The sequence below is a fragment of the Scardinius erythrophthalmus genome (genome assembly GCF_964197995.2).
Source record: "Scardinius erythrophthalmus genome assembly, chromosome: 18".
NCBI lineage: Eukaryota > Metazoa > Chordata > Actinopteri > Cypriniformes > Leuciscidae > Scardinius > Scardinius erythrophthalmus.
In genome coordinates, this window is record NC_138238.1 from 8,622,204 (window position 1) to 8,644,686 (window position 22,483).

At 37.1% G+C, this 22,483-nt stretch overlaps 1 protein-coding gene across 2 annotated transcripts in view; it reads right to left on the reverse strand.

Moving 5' to 3' along the window:
• Positions 1-5,010: 5,010 nt before the first annotated feature.
• baiap2b (BAR/IMD domain containing adaptor protein 2b) overlaps positions 5,011-22,483 on the reverse strand; it is a 49,333-nt gene continuing 31,860 nt past the window's right edge. For both annotated transcript variants that reach the window (XM_081392977.1, XM_081392978.1), the window contains 9 exons: positions 18,128-18,280; positions 13,433-13,663; positions 12,851-13,046; positions 11,830-12,031; positions 11,623-11,691; positions 10,893-11,055; positions 9,929-9,966; positions 6,820-8,335; positions 5,011-6,102 (listed from right to left, as the gene is read on the reverse strand). In XM_081392977.1, coding sequence (XP_081249103.1) covers positions 8,305-8,335; positions 9,929-9,966; positions 10,893-11,055; positions 11,623-11,691; positions 11,830-12,031; positions 12,851-13,046; positions 13,433-13,663; positions 18,128-18,280 — 1,083 coding nt within the window. In that variant the 3' untranslated portion in view covers positions 5,011-6,102; positions 6,820-8,304. The remainder of the gene's footprint in view (positions 6,103-6,819; positions 8,336-9,928; positions 9,967-10,892; positions 11,056-11,622; positions 11,692-11,829; positions 12,032-12,850; positions 13,047-13,432; positions 13,664-18,127; positions 18,281-22,483) is intronic.

The window sequence follows — 22,483 nt, forward strand, 5'->3', positions numbered from 1 at the left end:
CGCTATTTTTCAATCACTCCTTTTTTCAAAATCGCTACATTTTCGAAAGGAATAGATACTTTTTCAAAAAGAACCTCTACCTTTTCCATACAATCAATCAATACAATCACTACACTTTCGAAAAGAATCGCTAATTTTTTTTAAAGAATCGCAACATTTTTCAAATAGAATCGCAACATTTTTCGAAAAGAATTGTTACTTTTTTTGAAAAAGTATCGCTACTTTTTTCGAAAAAAATCACTACATTTATTCAAAATGCATTTATACATTTATATAAAATGCATCGATACATACAATCAATCAATCAATGCAATCACATTTTCAAAAAGAACTGTTTTAACTAACTGCTAGGCTAATAACTGCTTCAAAATTCACATTTTCACCATGGGTGTGTAATTTATGTTGTAGAACAAGTATCGTCAAGATTTGACAAGATTTCATCACAACAGAAAGTTGTGAATAATACTTTTATTAAAGTAAAAACTAAAAAGAAAAATAATGCATTCATACCAATATAATACTGCTGTGGTTTCGTAAAGTCTCTATGATGTCCTGTTCCCTTGATATGCCTTGGGTCCTTAAGAAATGCATAACAAGACTCATTAACCAGAGTGAAATTTTGTTCTGTTTCCTTTGATATGCATAAAAGGGTCTTTCTTTTCCAACTTCACAACAATCTAGCTAATTGCTAACAATTGCTGGTTCTAGTCTGTCACTATATCATATTCGTTCCGTTGTCAGCCAGAAGATATGTATCTAAATGAGAACAGCTTTATTTGATATTCAGCTATAGGCTATTACGAAAATACAGCAGGTCTTGTGGAAAACAGATGTAAAGTGCAGGACAGGTTAAAACAGGTTGGCGCCATCTAGCGCCATTTAAACACTTAGTTTGAGCAGACTTGAGATACTTTCCATTGAAAATGGTTGGCAACACTGAATAAATGTGATTATTGAGAAAATGTGAATATTGAGGAGGGTTTTTTTTAAAGATAAGTTAAAGAGGAAGTTGAGGGAGTGGGCCATTCTTGGAGAGCAGTCTCTAGATTTATATAGAGATAATGAATAGAGATGACAATAGCTTTGAGATCTATGCTCCAGGTTTTACTCCAAGTAAAACATTTTGCAGATTGATGTCACCAAATAATCTGCTCCTTTTGCGTTTGACATGACATGAAATCGTTTATATTACAATGCTGAATACATCATAAAATGCATGATATTAAATTAAAAACAAGATGTTTTGCTTGAATCACTTTATTGAGGCTGAACCTTATTTTAAATCGTTCAAAGTGCAAGAGACCACAACAAATATGTTGTACGGTGGAAAGAGGGCAGAAACTGTGCTGTATGAGACAAAATAGAAAATATCATATGTTATATGGTCATTTGAGCAGATTTCTTCAACGGACCAAACGTAAAATTGACTAAAAGTAGAAAGGTCTTACTAAATATATTTGCATTTGTATAATTCCATATATCGAGTGATGGTTTCTTCAACATGAGGATCTAGGCCTATATGATCCATATTAAGCTCAACTTGTAATGAAGCTCAGAGCATGGCGTTCTGTGGATCGTGGGTGTAAGATAATGTTCTGTACAGTATCTAAAATTTGTCCTAATAATGGTGTCGAGATCCAAGGTCTTCAGTTATGATGAGTTTGGGTTTCTGCTTGCTGATGGAATTGCTCTGTCTTTGGCGAGATGTGAGCGCAAATGTGGTGAATTGGAGAGGGTCCGTCACTCTAAAAAAAAAACATAGCATCATATAAAGGACAGACGTACCATTAATAAACCATAAGTACAATAAAACATGCAAAAAAGATTTTAAAAAGGATGTTTGAAGCTCTATATTTGAGTGAGTGAAAATGGAAGGAAATGAAAAAAATTATTTCGAGATTATGCATGCCATATAAAAACATACTGATTATAATTCAAGTTCAGTCTCTCTTCCCTGAGTCGTTTGTGGCTACTCAAAAGATTCATTTCAGATTTATATTGAGTCATTTCAGGAAATGATCACATCATATTTTGCATTCAGATATGAAATTGTATGTGTAAATTGAATCCTTTAGAAAGCTGGAGCTTTATCAAATGGACTGGGGGTGGAAAGAACTCGAAGTAAAATCAGGCCCAGTCATAACCTTCAACATGCTGTGGATGGAAACATAAATATAGAGACCCCAAAAGTTCAGATCATTTTTGGGGTCACTTAATTATCGTATGTCGTAACCATGCAATCTTCTTTTACATTTTTAATATATAAATAAATGATCATGGAGATATATCTTAGTTGTATGGTTTACTCACTCAAAAGCGTTCAAATTCAGGAACCACACTGGGAAGAAAACGAGAACAGGCTATATAGGAATTTGACTATTTGTCTTTAACGAAAGAAACTATACTATTAATGTTTATAAAAATATATATATATATATATACTATATATATATATATATATATATATATATATATATATATATATATATATATATATATATATACAGTGAGGAAAATAAGTATTTGAACACCCTGCTATTTTGCCAGTTCTCCCACTTGGAAATCATGGAGGGGTCTGAAATTGTCAACATAGGTGCATGTCCACTGTGAGAGACATAATCTAAAAAAAAAATCCAGAAATCACAATATATGATTTTTTAACTATTTATTTGTATGATACAGCTGCAAATAAGTATTTGAACACCTGTCTATCAGCTAGAATTCTGACCCTCAAAGACCTGTTAGTCTGCCTTTAAAATGTCCACCTCCACTCCATTTATTATCCTAAATTAGATGCACCTGTTTGAGGTCGTTAGCTGCATAAAGACACCTGTCCACCCAATACAATCAGTAAGAATCCAACTACTAACATGGCCAAGACCAAAGAGCTGTCCAAAGACACTAGAGACAAAATTGTACACCTCCACAAGGCTGGAAAGGGCTACGGGGAAATTACCAAGCAGCTTGGTGAAAAAAGGTCTACTGTTGGAGCAATCATTAGAAAATGGAAGAAGCTAAACATGACTGTCAATCTCCCTCGGACTGGGGCTCCATGCAAGATCTATCTCACCTCGTGGGGTCTCAATGATCCTAAGAAAGGTGAGAAATCAGCCCAGAACTGCACGGGAGGAGCGGGAAGAGCTGGGACCACCGTTTCCAAGGTTACTGTTGGTAATACACTAAGACGTCATGGTTTGAAATCATGCGTGGCACGGAAGGTTCCCCTGCTTAAACCAGCACATGTCAAGGCCCGTCTTAAGTTTGCCAATGACCATTTGGATGATCCAGAGGAGTCATGGGAGAAAGTCATGTGGTCAGATGAGACCAAAATAGAACTTTTTGGTCATAATTCCACTAAACGTGTTTGGAGGAAGAAGAATGATGAGTACCATCCCAAGAACACCATACCTACTGTGAAGCATGGGGGTGGTAGCATCATGCTTTGGGGGTGTTTTTCTGCACATGGGACAGGGCGACTGCACTGTATTAAGGAGAGGATGACTGGGGCCATGTATTGCGAGATTTTGGGGAACAACCTCCTTCCCTCAGTTAGAGCATTGAAGATGGGTCGAGGCTGGGTCTTCCAACATGACAATGACCCGAAGCACACAGCCAGGATAACCAAGGAGTGGCTCTGTAAGAAGCATATCAAGGTTCTGGCGTGGCCTAGCCAGTCTCCAGACCTAAACCCAATAGAGAATCTTTGGAGGAAGCTCAAACTCCGTGTTTCTCAGCGACAGCCCAGAAACCTGACTGATCTAGAGAAGATCTGTGTGGAGGAGTGGGCCAAAATCCCTCCTGCAGTGTGTGCAAACCTGGTGAAAAACTACAGGAAACGTTTGACCTCTGTAATTGCAAACAAAGGCTACTGTACCAAATATTAACATTGATTTTCTCAGGTGTTCAAATACTTATTTGCAGCTGTATCATACAAATAAATAGTTAAAAAAATCATACATTGTGATTTCTGGATTTTTTTTTTTTAGATTATGTCCCTCACAGTGGACATGCACCTACGATGACAATTTCAGACCCCTCCATGATTTCTAAGTGGGAGAACTTGCAAAATAGCAGGGTGTTCAAATACTTATTTTCCTCACTGTATATATATATATATATATATATATATATATATATATATATATATATATATATATATATATATATATATATATATATATATATATAAAATAAATACAACAGGCACTTTTACTGAAAAGTGTAGAACATAGAACTTTCAGATTATATAATGTGCTTAACATTCAGAAAATGATGAACAAACCAAACGAGAGCATTGTGAATTAGACATTGTCACAGTCATCAATTCTAATAGTTCTTAAAATGCTTTTTGATCTTTTTCTTTTCTTTTGTTATTAACAATTTCCCCGCCAGCATTTTTTGTTTTAAGTTTTTTGCCAGCGTCAGCCTTTTTGACCATTTTAACAAAACTTTGAAAATTCGGCCAATGGCGGAGTTAAATTCACCTCTGAAATGAAATTATTGTTACTGTGAAAAGTCATTAAAACACCTTTTAATAAAAAAAAATAAAAAAAAATATTATTAAATTTAGCTTATCATTTGGCAATATCAAGTTTTGATTATATTATATCATTTCAACTTAAATTACATTAAACTGAATAAAAAAAATGAGTTGAATCTTGTATAACTTACAAAAAAGCTGAAAATTGCTTAACTTATTTTGATGAGTTAAAGCAATGTAAAAATATACTTTTTTGTATGAGCAGTGAAAGCTGAGTTGCAGATTCCAGAAACACTTCAGATTGACAGTGTCTGCAGTTATCAATCTGAGAACTGACAATCAGCAAATATTGAAAGACTTAATCAGCTATATCATAAGTCGATAATTTAAGAGACAAACGGACTAAAATTTAGACAATCTGTTAATATTCTGTTGATCGGTCTCATGGCACGACTATAGACAGCTTACCATGACATTAAGAAGGAAATCAAATTATGACAAGACGGGCATTAAGAAAATCTACACCGCTTAAATCTGAAGAAATGTTTATTCATCTTCTCAAGAGTAGAAAGTCACATGATCATTTAGCAACATTACACTGTTCTAGTGTCGTCCAAAAATACATGCATATTGGAGTGTATATATACTTTGCAGCAAAGTTCTTTTAATTTCTCTCCTTTTACATCCAATAGTGGGCATTCCAAAAAAAAGAAAGAAAATTAAACCGACAAATAACATGACAGAGGTGGATCTCTCTTTGAGCGTGGCGGCTGTACCATGGCTTTACTTTAGTGCAGAAAGAAGAAACACTGGCACTGGCTTCCAGTCCGTGACACCTTACTGCTTTTGTCTCTAAATTCATCAAAACAGAGATAGAGAGTGTTGGCAGAGCTACAGCAAGACGTTGGTTTAGTCACACAGAACTAGACAAACAGAAGGTAAAAGAAAAAAAACTAGGAGGATAGACAGACACAAAGCACCTGGCAGGATCTTCAGTGCATGAGAAAACCTTTAAGGGAAAGTGAATGTGGAATCTGGACATCTTCACACATACTTTACTGAAGGTGCATTTTATTTCATTGAGCAACACCTTCATGTACAGCGATATATCGGCATTTCAAGTACAATACAGAGAAAATGTAAAGCAGTGCACCTTTGAACAATAACCGTTTTGCTGACTAATAGACAAGCACTGTAGTGTTTCTATCACATCAGAGAAACATCAACCCCATCGCTTCTTTTAATTTGTTTCTATAAAATGGCAATTTCAAAGCATTTAATCGGTTTCATTACAACACTGGAACTTTCACTCCTGTGAAAAAGGCTATAAAACTCACACAAGTAGTGTGTAAGTGTATTATAAGCATATAAGATTGTGTAAATTGTTATTGAACAACAACAAAAAAGATGGTATCAAATTTGATTATTGCTAGTGTTTACATGTTTTGAATTAAAAAGCTGTACAGGGATCTTGTTGATCCAAATAAAAGAAATGCATCCATGTCAAAAGAAAAGAATTAGAAATATTCATGATTACAATTCATTGTTTGATTAAAGTTATATTTACAAATATTATGTGCTATGTACAAGGCACTGATCACATGGATTATATTAAAGGAACACTCCACCATTTTTTTTAAATAAGGCTTATTCATCTTCTTTCCTACATTTAGATAGGTGGGCAAATGCATTTTTGTCTCAGTGCATGCATTGTTTTAGTTTGACAGGGTCGGTGCTAGCTTAGCTTAGCATAATGAATGGAATCCTTTGTTGCCAGCTAGCATGTCCTGAGTAAAAGTAATATAAAAAACAACAACAAAAAAAACACCTAATTACTTCTTGTGGCCTGCGTATTCACAATGAGTACAAATAGTGATGCAGATTAACACTAGGCGATTTCCTATGCAGATATTGGCTTGGGACTATATTAGGGGGAAGCACAGGCGAAGCACTGCTACTTGGGCGTGATATCTCTGCGCCCAAGTAGCAGTGCTTCGCCTGTGCTTCCCCCTAATATAGTCCCAAGCCAATATCTGCATAGGAAATCGCCTAGTGTTAATCTGCATCACTATTTGTACTCATTGTGAATACGCAGGCCACAAGAAGTAATTAGGTGTTTTTTTTGTTGTTGTTTTTTATATTACTTTTACTCAGTACATGCTAGCTGGCAACAAAGGATTCCATTCATTATGCTAAGCTAAGCTAGCGCCGACCCCGTCAAACTAAAACAATGCATGCACTGAGACAAAAATGCATTTGCCCACCTATCTAAATGTAGGAAAGAAGGTGAATAAGCCCTATTTCAAAAAACGGTGGAGTGTTCCTTTAAGACTTGGCACATCATTAACATGGATGTATCGCTGTAACGACTGGAGAGGAAAAAAGACCGTTCCGACTGTAAAATCTGATTGGATTAGCTGGCTTAATTTTATCTACATTAATAAAGAAATGTTGCTTGTAAGCAACCTATATATTGTTTATTCTTTCTGCTTTTATGTATATGAGCAATGAGCCACTCTATACCATGCATTACAGTGATTTACCATGTTAAGCGGGGTATACCCCTTATCTGTGGTGAAATCACTAACATACAGCTTCTCACGGCTTACTGAGTCACTTGTGGTTGGTGAAGGGACATGGAAATGTAGGTGCCAGTTGTCTTTTCTTTCATGCATGAACCATGAATTCCAGAAACAACTGACATTTGTCATTTATATTTAAAGAATTTGTTCCAATTCAGCTTCAAGATTTTCAGAACACAACAATCTTCACTTGAGACAATGCAAGGGTCAAGTATTTGCTGCACATCAGAACCGTCCTGCTCTAATCAACACTTGACGCATTTAGAAAACAGATCGTTTATTGAAGGCACTCCAGATGAGATAGGAGATCATGGAGGCCCTTTACATCAGCAATAAGCAATGAGATGGAAAAACACTGAAACCTCTTTAATAATTACATAATATCCATTCAATTGTACAATGCAAATTAATAATTCAAAAACACCTGAATATAAATGTATTTTTTTAAATCCTCAGCTCTATTTCATTATTAACATTTGTTTGTACTTGGATAAACTCAGCGTTATTGTTACAAACAATAAATTCAAACATATTGCCACACTGGTTTCATTGTCATTTTTTTTTTGTTTGACAAAAAAATGTAATTCATTTACTTGCCCTCATGTCGTTTCAAGCTCATACAACTTTTATTTCTTGCATGGAACACAAACAAAATTTAGATTTCTGAGCTTCTCTCTTCAATAAAGTGAAAGTGGATTGGGACCAGTTGCTGTCAAGCTCCAAATAAAATAAAGCACTATAAAAGTGGCCATACAACAGGTTTGTGTGAGGAAAAGACAATCACAGAAAAAGAAAATCTTGCTGGACAGGTCCATTCACTTTCATTTTAAGGAAAAAGATATCCAAATGATGAAAGAATTTCCATTTTCTGGTAAAAACCAAATCCGTGGACCCCTCGATGGCAAAAGTGATGCACTTAGTTTATACATTGCTGACATGTACATGCATGAAAGACAGGCAAGAGATACATATAGACAATTTAACATGTTTATTGAAAAAAGTTCAACATCCTCATGATAGGAACGTATGATGAGGAAGGTCAACATGGAATATTCAGCATTCCGGTTCCATTAGGCTGCTTCCAACTTGGATAAAATAAGGGAAAGAGAAGGAGGGAAGGGTGGATCTAGATCCTCTTCCTCTGAGGGTGGAGTGAAGGGGAATGGATTGTTGAGAGATAAAGGAAGACAGGGAAGTGAGTGTGGACGGAGGGGAGGGGTGTCTGTGTGTCTGTCTGTCCTCTCACACTGTCGAAATCAATTTGCCCTCGGCACTGTGGAACAAAGAGAGGGAGATGCTGCCAGACTGGCTTTGGACACGGACACATTGATGCACAGAGAGCATAAAGCACTCATGTTCAAGGAATAGTTCACGCGTAAATGAAAATTGTCATCATTTACTCACATTTTCCAAACCAAAAGTTACAATGAACGGGGACTGAGCTCATCAGGCAAAAGCACCATGAAAGAATCATAAAATTAGTCCACATGAATTGTTTGCTATACTTGAACTCAAGAAGTTAACGAGTTTGATTCGTGAATTAATCATTCAACCTGGTTTTGTGAACTTGATCAACCAATTCACAGAAAAGATCGTAATCAATAGAATTATTCGTTTTTGTGCTTCTCTCATGAAAGGAGAGGTAGGGGGCGATGTCAAGATAATAATGATTTAAATTCTAGTGTGTTCTTTATACAAAGCTATTGTATGGCTTCAGGGGACTTATGAATATAGGAAATTAGTCATTTAGACTACGTTTATGGTGCTTATTGAAGCTGAAAAGCGCCAATCTCCATTTATTTCTTGTGTTCCAAGAAAGGAAGAAAGTCCTCCATGATGTGAGGGTGAGTAAATGATGACAGAATTTACATTTTTGGGTGAACTATCCCTTTAATGTTACTAATTTAAAACTAATATCTATTAAAGCAGGTTGCAAACATGTGATGGGCTTCATTTCCTGCAAGACGTGTGTGTGGTTCAGAAGTAAAATGAAAACAATTCAAACATACTAATCAGAATCAGACAAAAATTCCAGATTCATACACTTTTATTGAGAAAATGGAGCCCATTGTTTCAAATGCATCATGGGAGTCAAATCTAAATGGTGTGTATAGCAAGGTGTAAAGTGAACTAGAGATTTAAAATACTCAGGGAAGCATGTGGAAGAAATTCCCAACAGAAACTAAAAGTTGGAACAAAAGCCACTTAAAGACTATTTAAGACAGACACACATGGACAGCAAAAGCAAGAATGGAATGGAAACGTAAATGGAAAAAATAAACCATTTGAGAAATGTAATCTCTGCCTACTTCAAATTTTGGGATGCTAAGGAATTTGGAATAAAAGCTGGGAATGGTCAGCTTCCCCATAGATGACCCACAAGGAGTTATTTATTTATTTCAACAATAATAATAAAAAAAAAAGTTAACTCAAATTGGTAAAGTATGGCTACAACATGTTTGAGAGTAAGTATGCTTCTCATCTATGGGAAATGACCATAAATGACTTATTATATTATTGCGAGGTTTATGAAACCCATTTAAACAATCAGAGGTTTCTCCTTTGTTCAATATGGGTTTAGGTGTCCTGTTTGGTCACCCGCCCACCTTATGTTTGGGCTAGACCTTCAGAAACGTCAGCTATGTTCGTCTGCTCCGGCTGCAGGTCAAGCAAACAAGACTTTTTTGCTTGCCATAATCGCCACGGATTTAGATTATGTAACATTTTTAATTCAAACAAAACCAGAGAGAAATAATTCAAATAATATAGGAAACAAAGAAAGAACTTATAGACAAACTAAAATGCATTTTGTTTATATTGTGTCACTGTTCAGTGGGCTAATGAGTAAGTGAGAACTTGGTCTTACCTGGTTTGGAATCGAGACTCGTACTCCTCCAGCCCTTGCTGTGAAGGAAGAGAGAATATCTTTAAGTAATTTACTTTTCCTCACATCTCCAGTAGATGGCAGTCGCAGAACACAGAACACTTATGAACTGCAGTATTGATGATACTGTAGCTAAAGCATTGCTATTGTAACAGGGAATAAAAAAGGAGGTCATTGGGTGCATCCTGAACAGAAGCAATGGGAAGAGACAATTGAGCAGTTTCTCCAGTCCAGAGGAACACCAGCATGACAATATTGAATGCACTAAGGAGGGGACCCTGGGGTTTCTTGCTGGCTTTGTTGCATGTGTGGATATGTACACTTTGCTGGCTTTGTTACATATATGGATATATTATATATGTGGATATCTTACATAACAAAGCCCTACTTCTGAAACTGTGACAGAAAGCGTTCCACCATACCTCTGGTGTAGGAGATTGTGATGCATTTTGATGCTACCCCAGAAGTATGCTTATTCATACAAGTCTGTAATGCCATTGCAAGTGGATATATTTCAGTAAAGTTTAGTACAAAAACAGACTTTTCATGCAAACATTTCTCAAAAATAAATGTTGGGTTTTAAATGCCAAACCCTAGATTTTGTTTTTTCTTACATGCAACATGCCAGCTTCCTTCAGGGTTCAGGGTATTGTCCTGGAACGTCCTCTATGCGGTTAGCTGGAGATTGGGCTGCTCTATTTGAACTGTCGCACCGCTATATTTCAGCATGTCTGATAAATGTCTACGAAAGGTGATTAATACTACAGTACTATTTTTGTAGAAAGCTATACTAATATCTGCATACATATGTGAAGTTTAATCTGTGTGTACTGGATGTAAGAATGAGAATAGACAGGGTGTGTGTGTGTGTGTGTGTGTGTGTGTGTGTGTGTGTGTGTGTGTGTGTGTGTGTGTGTGTGTGTGTGTGTGTGTGTGCATAGCTTACTTGTGAGAATCCTGGCACAGCCACGCTGTACGGTCTCTGTCGGCTGTGTGCTGTGCTCTGCTGCTGGGCGAGGAAGCGTGTGGGCATGCCGTAATCAGGTGTTGGCAATGCCATCTCTCTCTCCAGAAGATTTCCTGTGCTGCTGCTCCTGTTATGCTGCAAACTACAAAGACATATATACATACACACCATTAAAGTCAACATGATTTGCCATCTGCAGCTTATTTATATGTCTATAATGTGACATTTTTGGATATTGAATTGAGAAATGTAGTTTATTTTATCCATTAGGAATTGATTGGATGTTGCATACTAGAATGGAGCCAAACTGAATATAAATTTGCTCAAATAATGTCTAAACATTATGATATTGGATAACATTATCCAAGTGACATCAGTGAAAAGGAAAGTGAGACTGAGCTAGACATTACATTTAAAGGACGGCATTTTTTTTCTTGGAATAACATGCACTGATCATCAAACACAATAATATTATGAATGTGCCTGAATAAAGTAAACAAAGTTAATTTTGATGTGTCATGTCAACATTAACATCTTTATGCACAGGCATCAAACTTGTCTAAATTCCATGATTTATGGTGTTATTCAGCTCATGATGATCATAGTTCTCTAATTGCACTTCATTCATAGGTTGAGCCAGCACAATATTAAATGGCATTTAGACATTGAAAAGGCTTTTGTAAACTCATTAATATTCCGACAGACTCACCTGACGTGGAGTTTGTTGCTGTCTGGTTCGGGAATCACACGAGTGTAAGAGAACGGGAACCAGCCTCTCCTGATAAGACACATACAACATGGCATTTGAAGCAGATCTTCGGTTTCATCAATTCACTTTAAAACACATTTTTATCATCAAAAAAGTCGTCCTATACATGAGCAAATTTTATTGTGATGTTAAGCATAAGATGCTTACATTCGGTTCTTCTCGTTTTCACCGTAGTGCCAGCCATCTCGGGCTTCAGGCACCAACAGTGTGATGATGTCTCCTTCCATAAAGCTGAGGAGAGTGCTGTTGTCCCCGGCGGCATGGGAGAAGAGGGCCTGAACGCGTGTCCGGCCATTTCTCTCCAGCCCAGCTGCCATCGAGCTTGACCTGGGCAGGGTCTGTGTCTCTGCTGGGGTCAGAGATTAGAAATTCATGCTGAGCAATTTTACATAATTGATTATGCAAGAGAAATGTCAGTGTATAGATAAATGTATACTTTATAGATTAAATTAACATCAAACTATTGGAATCAGTTCAGTCAAATGCTTGTTTGCTGCATGTGAGAGGCACTATTTGAGTCTCTCCTCTCAAATCGGTCACTTCCGAGATTTAGTTTCAGTTAGTATCCTGCCTAAGTAGGCAGTAAACAACAAGGCAGCTCAGTAGGTTTAGGAATATATTTAAAATTTGGTTGCACTTTATCTTACAGTACGTGTACTTTCAGTGTACTTACCCAAGAAAGTACTGGTTAATATAAGGTAACTACATGGTTAGGTTTAGGGGTAGGTTCAGGGTTAGTACCTAGTTATTACCCAGTTATTATAAAAACTATAGTAAGTACATAGTATGTACATGGGGAACAGGACTGTAAAATAAAGTGCTACCAAAATTGCACGTAAAGGTCGTGTACAACACTCATAAAGAGGGCTCGTTTCTGCTGCTTCTTAAAAAAGCTGTCCTCTCTATTCCCAGCTGCTCTGCCCTGTTTTCATTTCCAGCAGTGTTTGCCCTGTTATTGTCCACTCACTAGAGGAATACTCACTAATTTCTCAAGGAGAGAGAAACGCACAGGTGCACAGACCCTGACACAGCTATAAAGCGCAGATGCCAGTTCGAAATGAAATTATATAGCTGGGTATTGAATAAACAGCACTGAAAACTTTCATATGTCGTGATCAGAAAGTTAGATGCAATGGGAGATGTTTCGCTTGTTGCATCCTTAACTTACCCAGAGTGCTCTTGGGCTTTGCAGGAGCAACCTTGCGGACAGGCAGGGTATTGGAGAAGGTCTCTACACCGTGCCTGTGAGACTGCTGAGACGGTTTCTCGTGTGCGGCTCTGGTCTCCATCCAGCGTTGGTAATCTTCTCCTCCATGGGCCCCTGATCCATTCATTATGGGTACACATTCTGCTCCCATCATCCTCTGCAAGAAGATTTTTTAGGAACAATTAAGACACATAGTTTTCATGTGTAAAAACAAACCCTTTACTTCCACTATACAGTAACTCCTTGCTCCAGCTGTGCCTCTGTGATAATAAACTATAAACTCAAGAGTTGTATGTGCCCCCAGGTTTCTGATTATTCTTTCCGCAGCATTGTGGTCATTATCAAACAGCATTTTAATGACTTTACATCCATCTCCCTCTTTCATTTGGCCGTGAGTGGTTCTCACACCCACAAACACCCTCAGGACTTAATTATACACATCATTAATGCAACCATTTACAAATTTTCTAGCTGCACTTGAGACATTGTATCATTTTGTGGCTCTCATTGTTTTATTTAGGTCAAACTGGGTTTCTAACTCACCGTCTGTTGGCTCCCCATGAGAGCTGCGAGCTCAGGTGGCACAGGAAGTGGCTTGGCCCCAGGGATGGGGTCTGAGATGGTCAGGTTAGATTTAGAGGGGTGGTGTCCCAGCGTCCCCACTGCTCCTGAGCCCATCTGCTGAGCCAGAAGCATTGCCCGCTCCGGGAGTTTATTTGGGTCGGCACATGCTTGTTGCCACAATGGGATCTTATGCGTTAGCAAGTCTCTGCCCTAAAATAAACAATCCACGCCACAACAAGTATTAGCACCCAGCATGAGTGACAAACTTTACATACCTGCAAGAGAACAATTTAGAAAACCCATGTGGGTAAATCATGAATAGACCAATACAGACTCTCTATGTGAAAATAAACTTCAGTTCCGGCACAGCTGAGGTTTCAGGGGTGAGCTCTTCAACTGATGGACTGATAGAGGGAATGCGATAAAGTGTGATAAAGTGATCCCTCCTCACCTCCCGTTCCTCTGAAGCTCTGAGACATCCCTCTCTATCCTGATAACCTCCCCTCCCTGTAGGTTGAAGCCTGAAATAGCCTCATTACTCTGCCCTATGCACAGGCAGTGAGCCTGGCTGAGCGCTACAACCAGTAGCTGTAAAAGAGAGAGATGAGGAACGCCTAGAGACCTCCGAATGTAGAGCACAGGAAGTGCGATTTTATCTTTGGACTCTTTTCTGTAATTCAGATCATCTGCTTAAGCAGTACATGGATGCTTATTTAAAACTCTGAAGACCCACATGTGTTGTGACATTCTTGTAGTTCAGGGATATTCACCCCAAAATCAAAATTGTTGTTCCAAATCAGTATTCATTTTGGTTTGATACTATAAATAGTTGTACTAGTTTGGGCCTTCATGTGCATGTACATTTAACAGTTTTGGACACAAATAACTACTTAAATACTAATTACATTTTTCAATTGTGTATACTTTTCTTTGAACGATTGCTCTGCTCAAGATGCCTAAATCAAATATAAAACAACCTACCTTCATATAGGTTGATACTATATTGACACCATGTTGTCATAAACCGGTAGAGGACAACTTATGAAGAATCTTTAAGGTGTCTGACAGATGATGACTACGATATGGTTAAAATCAACCATTGTATGTCATATGCTAAACACAGCACTAAATATATCTGTATTCAATGATAATCTTGCCCTCCACAGAAGCTCTGAAATCTGATTTGCATTCACATTCAAATAAAGATATAAAAAATATATCATTTGGTTTGTGTGGCAATTTGAATAGAGAATCAGATTTGAGAAATGCACAAAAATGGTTAAATTCTTATTTTCTATAGACTATAGGAAACAATAGAATTTGTGTTTGGAACATAATTCATTGTTATTTTTCATTGCTCAATCCTGTTCCTGAAGATCTACCATCCTGCAAAGTTCAGCTCCAACCCTGATCTAACACAACTGAACCAGAACTTGATTATTATAGTGTTGGATTAGGGTTGAATCAAAACTCTGCAGGTCTCCAGGAACAGGGCACCCCTGCTTTAATATAAGTGTGATAAATGTACTACACATTGCACTGGGTGAAAAATTTTATTCAATACAGTATTTAACAGTACTTTTAACAGTATTTTTTTACAAGTTTGTTTTCGCATATAATCTTTAAGCTATTAAGCTATTACGTATTTGGCTTTGACTGAAGGGGCTCGAGGAAGCAGCTTCAACAATAGCAAAATGTCTAAATTATGTTGGTGGAGCTGGGGAAGTGGAGGGATGCCAAAACAGCCGATGCCGGAGCAAGGCGAGCGACTGCTTATATGGTCCGGCAGTTAATTGAAAGATTAAATGGGTTCACTCATCCCGAAATTACATTTAGGAACTTCACTTAACATGTCAAAACCTTTATAATCTAATCTTTGTTTTTATTCTGCTTCACTCTGTTCTTATAATATCTCTATTTGGCCAGCACAGGTCAGTACCGCATCTACTGAGCCCCCATGGTCCTTTTCTAAGTCACGACCTCATACCACTCCACCCAAAGCAATTATCACCCGCCTGCCTGTCCGGCACCTGCAGACTCTGTCACGACCTCATTGGGCCCATGAAAGCAAAATCGCTAGCGCTGTTTTCATTGCATTGAACACAATTGGCAGAACTTAGTCAATTTTTATTTTTAAAATTCATGTGCCTTCATAATCTTAAATCAAAAACATGAACTTCCCCTTTTCTTTGCAACAACATAATTTCATGTGATGTAATCTCACATGCAATCGCAGCAGTTAATAAACTCCAATAATCCAATCAATTCCCAAAATAAGTCCCGTCCTACAATAAGGTCATTAAACTATTGCCAAGTTGAAGCAACATTTTAACATGGATTTAAAGGGTTAGTTCACCTAAAAATGAAAGTTTGATCATGATTTACTCATATTTACTCATTCCAAACCTGTATTACTTACTTTCTTTAGTGGAGCACAAATGCAAAATGATAATAAAATCCTGAACTATTATTCCCTAAAAGTCTTGCTCTGTCATACAGTAGTTCTCAAATTTCATTCATTTACATTTAAAAATTACACTAAGAGACATGTTGTGGCGGGTTTATCAATGCTGCTAAATGCTACTGGTTCACAGCACAAAACAAGTTTGAGAATGTGGGAGAGTGAATAAGATTTGAGTATTTTTGAACGCAGTATGAGAATAACCATTTAACATTAGCCTCTTCTTCATAAAAAGGTATTGTAAGGCCAATAAAGCACAAAAAGAGTCAATTATTCTGCAAAACATCTCCTCCTTTTGGCGTATTGGCTATAAAGCTCAGGGCTACTAACTGACATGTTGATATAGTTCAAATACCTCAAAGAGTTAGGCACTTGATCCCAAGTTGCTCCAAAGGGACTTACCCTGCATAAGTGTACTGTAAGTCACTTCGGATAAAAGAATCTGGTAAATCTCACTGCCTTTTCACACAGATGCAATTCAGAGACCACTACTAACTACCCATTAGTTCCCAAGAAATCTATGAATCCTTCAAGCATACAAATCTTATTACATGTTTAAGAGGTCTCTTTTCCATTTTCTTCCCAGTGGTAAAATCTCTTAATCATCTGAGCGTGAGAGAGATTCTTATACTTTCTTTGTTCCTTCTGCCCTCAGTTGCAGACGAGTGAGTAAGTATCAAGTACTGCTGCTATTGCATGACTGGCGTGGGTAACGGTGTTAAGATCCAACCATGACGAACTCTGGCAGATGGTCATTTAGTTCACATCACTTTGTTCTTCCTTCACTTCACTTTATGATCACTTCACAAAAGTACATCATAAAGAAGGTGAGATTTGGCCAGTATTATGTAGACTAGACCCAATACAATTTTACCCAATGAAGTACCGCCACTTTGTCTAAAATATTTCTCCATTTGCCTGCAGAGAAAAAGTCTTCCTACACACATGAAAACAGTGATTATCGTCTGAACAGTCTGTTCTTGTAAAAGTGGGCCACTCTCTGCCTGGCCCTCCCTTTTCCTTCTCCTTCTCTTGCCATCGTTGCTCCCAACGCTCTGTCTATCACCATCTCTGAAGAGTGGGCGTCACAGTTGAGGAGTGAATCTCGCTTACTTGGGAATGACTGGTGTTCTTCTGCATGCTGGTGAATCCACCAGATCACTGAATCTCTACTCTATTTTTGATCAGTTTGAACGTAATGTCCTAAAAGAATAATCATCCTTCACTGCGTAATTGTGTTTTATGTATGGGCTGCACAACCTTGATTACATCTTCCCAATATACATTCAAGCACATTCTCTTGCAAGCATGGTGGAATGATCAGCAATGAAATGCAATGAATGACTGAATAAATGGGAATTGGGAGCAGAAACAACTGAACACAAAATGTGGAGTTGTCCAAGTATATTATTTACTTGGCAAAATGGATACTTAATTTATAGTATATGATCTACTTTAAAGAGATAGTTCATCCAAAAATGAAAATTATGCCATCACTTACTCACCCATGGTTTTCCAAACCTGTATGAGTTTCTTTCTTTTGTTGAGAACAAAAGAAGATATTTTTTTAAAATGTTGATATCCAGACAGTTGACGGTATCCATTGATTTCCATGATATGAAAAAAAAAAACTCTGGAAGTCAATGGGGCCCATCGACTGTCTTGTTACCAAAATTCTTTAAAATATCTTCTATATTTTAAGAAACTCATACCGGTTTAGAACAACATGACAGTGAGTAAACCAATTTTTGGGTGAACTATCCCTGTAATGCTTACATTACATGACTGAAAGGTTAAAGACAACATGAAATCAAAATTGAACATATATACTTTCTTAAAAGTCTTTTGTCATGTAAAATTTTTCCAGAATATTTGATCAAATGTAATAATTTTCATAACTGCTAATGTAACAAAGGCCAAGTTGACATAAACAAGGCTTTATCAATAATATTAACAAATATCAATTTAACTGAACAAATGATCCAACCAAATATGGATGAAATCAAATTAGTCTTACTGATTATTCAGCTTCATTTCAAAAAATGTCACAATGCGGAAGTTAAATGTGTTGTAAATGCCATTTAATGTTGTCTTTAACATTTAAATGTGCAAATAAGGGTTAAAATGCATGCTTAGTGCAATTTCTACTTAAATTAACTGAATTTCAGTGTTTCTGCCACCCAAATTTTCTTCATTATGACATGGATTCTCACCTTGGTGTGGTAGGTGCTGCTCGTTTTGGCCACTGCACATTGACGGTCAACAAGGAAGCAATACCTCCGTCTCTCTTCAGACAGGGCGTTCTTGTAGCTCTCAGAGATGTAGTTATCCAGCTCATTTTGTTTGCTGCTGATGGTCTCGACGTACTGGGGGACAGGGAAGGTGGTGTGAAGCAGACAAAAAAAAAAAAAATGAAAAAAAAAAAAATGCAAACAATGCCCAAGTTTGACTCAGACTGATGACTGATGTAACGTCATGCTAGGAGAAATTGACATGCACATTTCAAATGACAACCATGTAGGCTTGCTGTTACTCTCATTGTATGATAGCAAATGGGAATGCTAAAGCTCAATGGTCCATAGCACACAAAGCTGGTGAGGGCTTATTTAGCCAGCCTATTTGGTTTGATCAGAGAATCCAAGTAGCAAAGAAGGTCATGTTCCATTATTTAGCATTCCATAAAAATGGATAACTAAAATAACCATAACATTAACTCAAGAGTCCTGTATAACAACATAGAAATTACCAAGGCTGCTGCCTCAGTAGAGATCACACTACAGTCAAAACATCATCTAACAAGGACATACTCCTTGCAGGAACTGGATGTGATCCAAACGCACACACACACAGATGACACCTTTCATAAGGTTCCTCAACCTGTGTTGGCATCATGATATCACAGTGAGTTGTGCTGATTCCTTCCCACCAAGTGTAAATGAAAAAGGCTGGAATCACTGTTTGCAAGTCTATTATTAGTTTTCAGTTAGAAAAGGTCATTGCATCATGTGAAATGTGTCACAGGTTCATAGTGATGTAGGCATGTGTACAATATGTTCACACAGACTCTCAATCTTTGACGTGTCATGAGTTTAGTGACTTGCACAACAGAAATGAATAAAGCAATGTCTCATATGTAATTGGTACATATCCACCCAGCACCAAAACAGCTCTGTAGGTTTATTTACTTTGATGCACATCAAATGTACATCAGATAGACTTGTAATACTTTAGCATAAAACTCATGTGGGAAAAAAAGTGAGAAGTGAAAGAGTGAAAAAAAATGAAAAGCTGAAGTGAAACACAAAAAAACAGATGTTGTAGTGTCAAATATAAAAGCAGATACTGAGTTGTCCAGCTAGTATACATGTAATCAGCCTGTAGGTAAAACACAAGATGTAAATGTAACAGGATTTCCAGGATTCTCTCTGATCATGAGTGGGAGTTTGGTCACACCGCTGACAGGTAACATGCTCAGCACACAAACACAGCCGATCGCAGAATATTTCTGCACACAGACAGCATCAACACAAAGTGTCAGTCACATCACATTATCAAGCTTGAAAGACTACTTCACTTGACAATTTTAAAATTTTAAAAATATTCCAGGAGACTGAAAAGAAAATGCTGAGGGCAAAGCATAGTGGTTACACTTCTCCTCAAATAGCCTCTGTTCTTTCTAGGTTCTTACCAAAATAGAAACTACATACTTGGCAAAAATGTTGAAGGCATTTCCCTCCCCTTTGGAGTTCCCTCCCCTTTGGTTCTCCAGTGTAAACATCCTTAAAGAGAAACTCAGAATAATTTTTTTTTTTTTTTTTTTTTAAGATAAACTAGCATATACTGTCATGGTTCTGTCACTTTGGTCAGGTTTATTCTTAGTTTGGTGACAAAGCCCTGACACATTGTGTGGGCGAGCCTTACGCTCTTTCGTCCGACCGTGACATTGTATGTGCGGAGTATACGGTGTTCGGATAAGTTTGGTTTCAGTCCAGTTTCAGGGTTCGGACATTCATGCTCCATGTTCAGTCTCTTGTTGTGAGCGCACAAGTTGAGTGTTCATTCACTCATTGTGCACTCTTGTTTTTGTCGAGCGCCTGGTCTACGCGTTCATTGGCCAGGCGCTCTTGTGTCCTCGCGTTCTGTGTAGCATGAGGCTTGTGTTTAATATTGGCCGTGTGCTTTCACGTTGTAATGTTTTGTGTTGCAAAGAATCCTTAAATTTTTTTTTTCGCTTTTCACAAAAATATCAATCACCACAACTGTTAACTGATAACAAAATAAATAAAATAATTCTTGAGCACCAAATCAGCATGTTATAATGATTTCTGAAGGGTCAGACTGGTGTAATGATGAAAATTCAGCCTTGCAATCACAGAAATAAATTACATTTTAAAATATATTAAAATAGAAACCAGTTGTTTTAAATTGTAATAAAACAATTGTGTAAAATTAAAAAAAATCTTAACAACTCCAGACCTTTACTTATGTAAGCTACTGACATTTTGCTGTAGCCTGTATTTGTAATTTAAGATGATTGAATCTCTATTTTGGAATTTGAACATGTCGTAGCCCACATCTGCATGTAGACTGCATACGTTTATGCGCTAATGGATCAGATATGACAGTCTGTCTTTTTCTCTATGGATAATGACAGCACTATACAGCAGGATTTTCTTTGAATTTAATGACCCATGGTCAAGACCCCTTTTCTGCTCCTATTAAATATTCTTTCAGTGTCTGAGTCATGAAGAGTACATTTACATGTACAGTTCATGTACAAGCTGCACACCCAGATTAAACCTTGAGGTTCAGCAAGTACACTTACACAACTGCAGACGTAGAACCAGTGAAAGTCCGTTGCCTGATACAAGTACAAAAATATGTTGTCACCAGGCAAAGCTCATATGCATCATATTTCTGCATCTTACAGTTACCAAACTGCCCTTGCACTAGTTAGTTTACACACACAAGAGTTTCAGTAGCAATGCTGGCAGTAATTCGCTTTATTTTAAAATAAAAATGTATGAAAACTAGTGTTTTATTTATGTCAGCTTTGATAGATGGTTACTGCAATACAGCCTGAGGCAATAGGTTCATTCATGATTTATTTAACAACTAAACTATGTAAACTATATTTTCACCATCAGACATTAAAAGCATAGGAGTTAAGTGCTACTTGTGAAGTAGCTAAAATGATCATCCTCAACCAAGCAACAGTAAACACTCTTTAAATAGCTGTCAGGATAAAAACACTGCATTCAACAGGTTTACACACTAGAGTTGGTAAACAGGTATTGTACTACTGCACTGTCATAGTGTGTTTGTATGCTGGGCAGTATGTAGCCGTACGGCTCATTGTGGTGGAGTCGGGGTGAATGGGTTCAGAAATCATATTCAGATCAAAATTCCTGCACTATGTGCCTTTAGTTTGACACCCAAGGGGAATACAAATGTACACACATATACATGCACAAAGATGATGTAATGTGGGTCCATATCCTACACTACTGCAGTCTGAAATCATAAGCGACACTCCAGTTGAAATCAATCTGCTTGCCCTCCGTGTGGCCTCATTTTAACACGTGCTGAATATGAATGCAGGATAAGATTGCAGTGCGCCATCATTTCTGTGCATTATGATTCCTCAAGAAAACAAAAAGAGAAATGGGTATATTAAATTAGTCACGGTATTAATATTGGCAGCAGTTCTGTGGGAGAACTGGAACATTGTTTCTCTTTAGTAATCAGGGAGGAAATTGAAACGGAAATGTAATTGTTTCTTATATAAAACAAACCCTATATTATGTTTTAACAACTGTGAAAAATTACAAACTTCAAATTGTAATAACAACAGCTGATTTACAGAATAAATAGAATTTTTCCAGAAAGTATTAACTAGTATATTGGCATTTTTGGGGCAAATTTAGTTTTAGTTGGGGTAAATTTAATTTTGATGTTAAAATTTGATTTTGTCTAAATAGATGAAGAATTTGTCATTTTACAAGTGAATTTAAGCATCACAATATTACAGTGTAGAGTTTGAAAATGAATATTGATTTGGGATTACAAAGATTACATTTAAAAATTATAAAAAATATAAAAAAAAGATTAACTTTTACCTTTTCTGACATCTAATGCTCACTAAATCTAAATGAAAACTGGGGTAACAATCATGCGCAATTAAATATCCAACATTGGCAAAAAAAAATCTAATTATAATCTATAAAAAAAAAACTCTAATATCAGCAAATAACTGTCTTTGTAAGATATTCCCTAAGGCTTGGTGTAGTGTGTTTTGCAGTTTTCTGCTCACTCCACAGCAGGATGAACAGCAGGGACCATGAGCCCCACATGTAAAATTCATCCATGGTTCATACTGAGCTGCTAAGTGGAATGAACACACTCACACACCTATAAATAATTGACAAAAGCTATTACAGAAAGAAGAAAAAAATCACATTCATTTGACATTTAAGAAATCTCTTGAGAGAGATGCCACATGTAGGGAACCATGGGAAGGGTTTACACATACATAGTGTTTTCTCAGCTTTCACAAAAAAACAAAACAA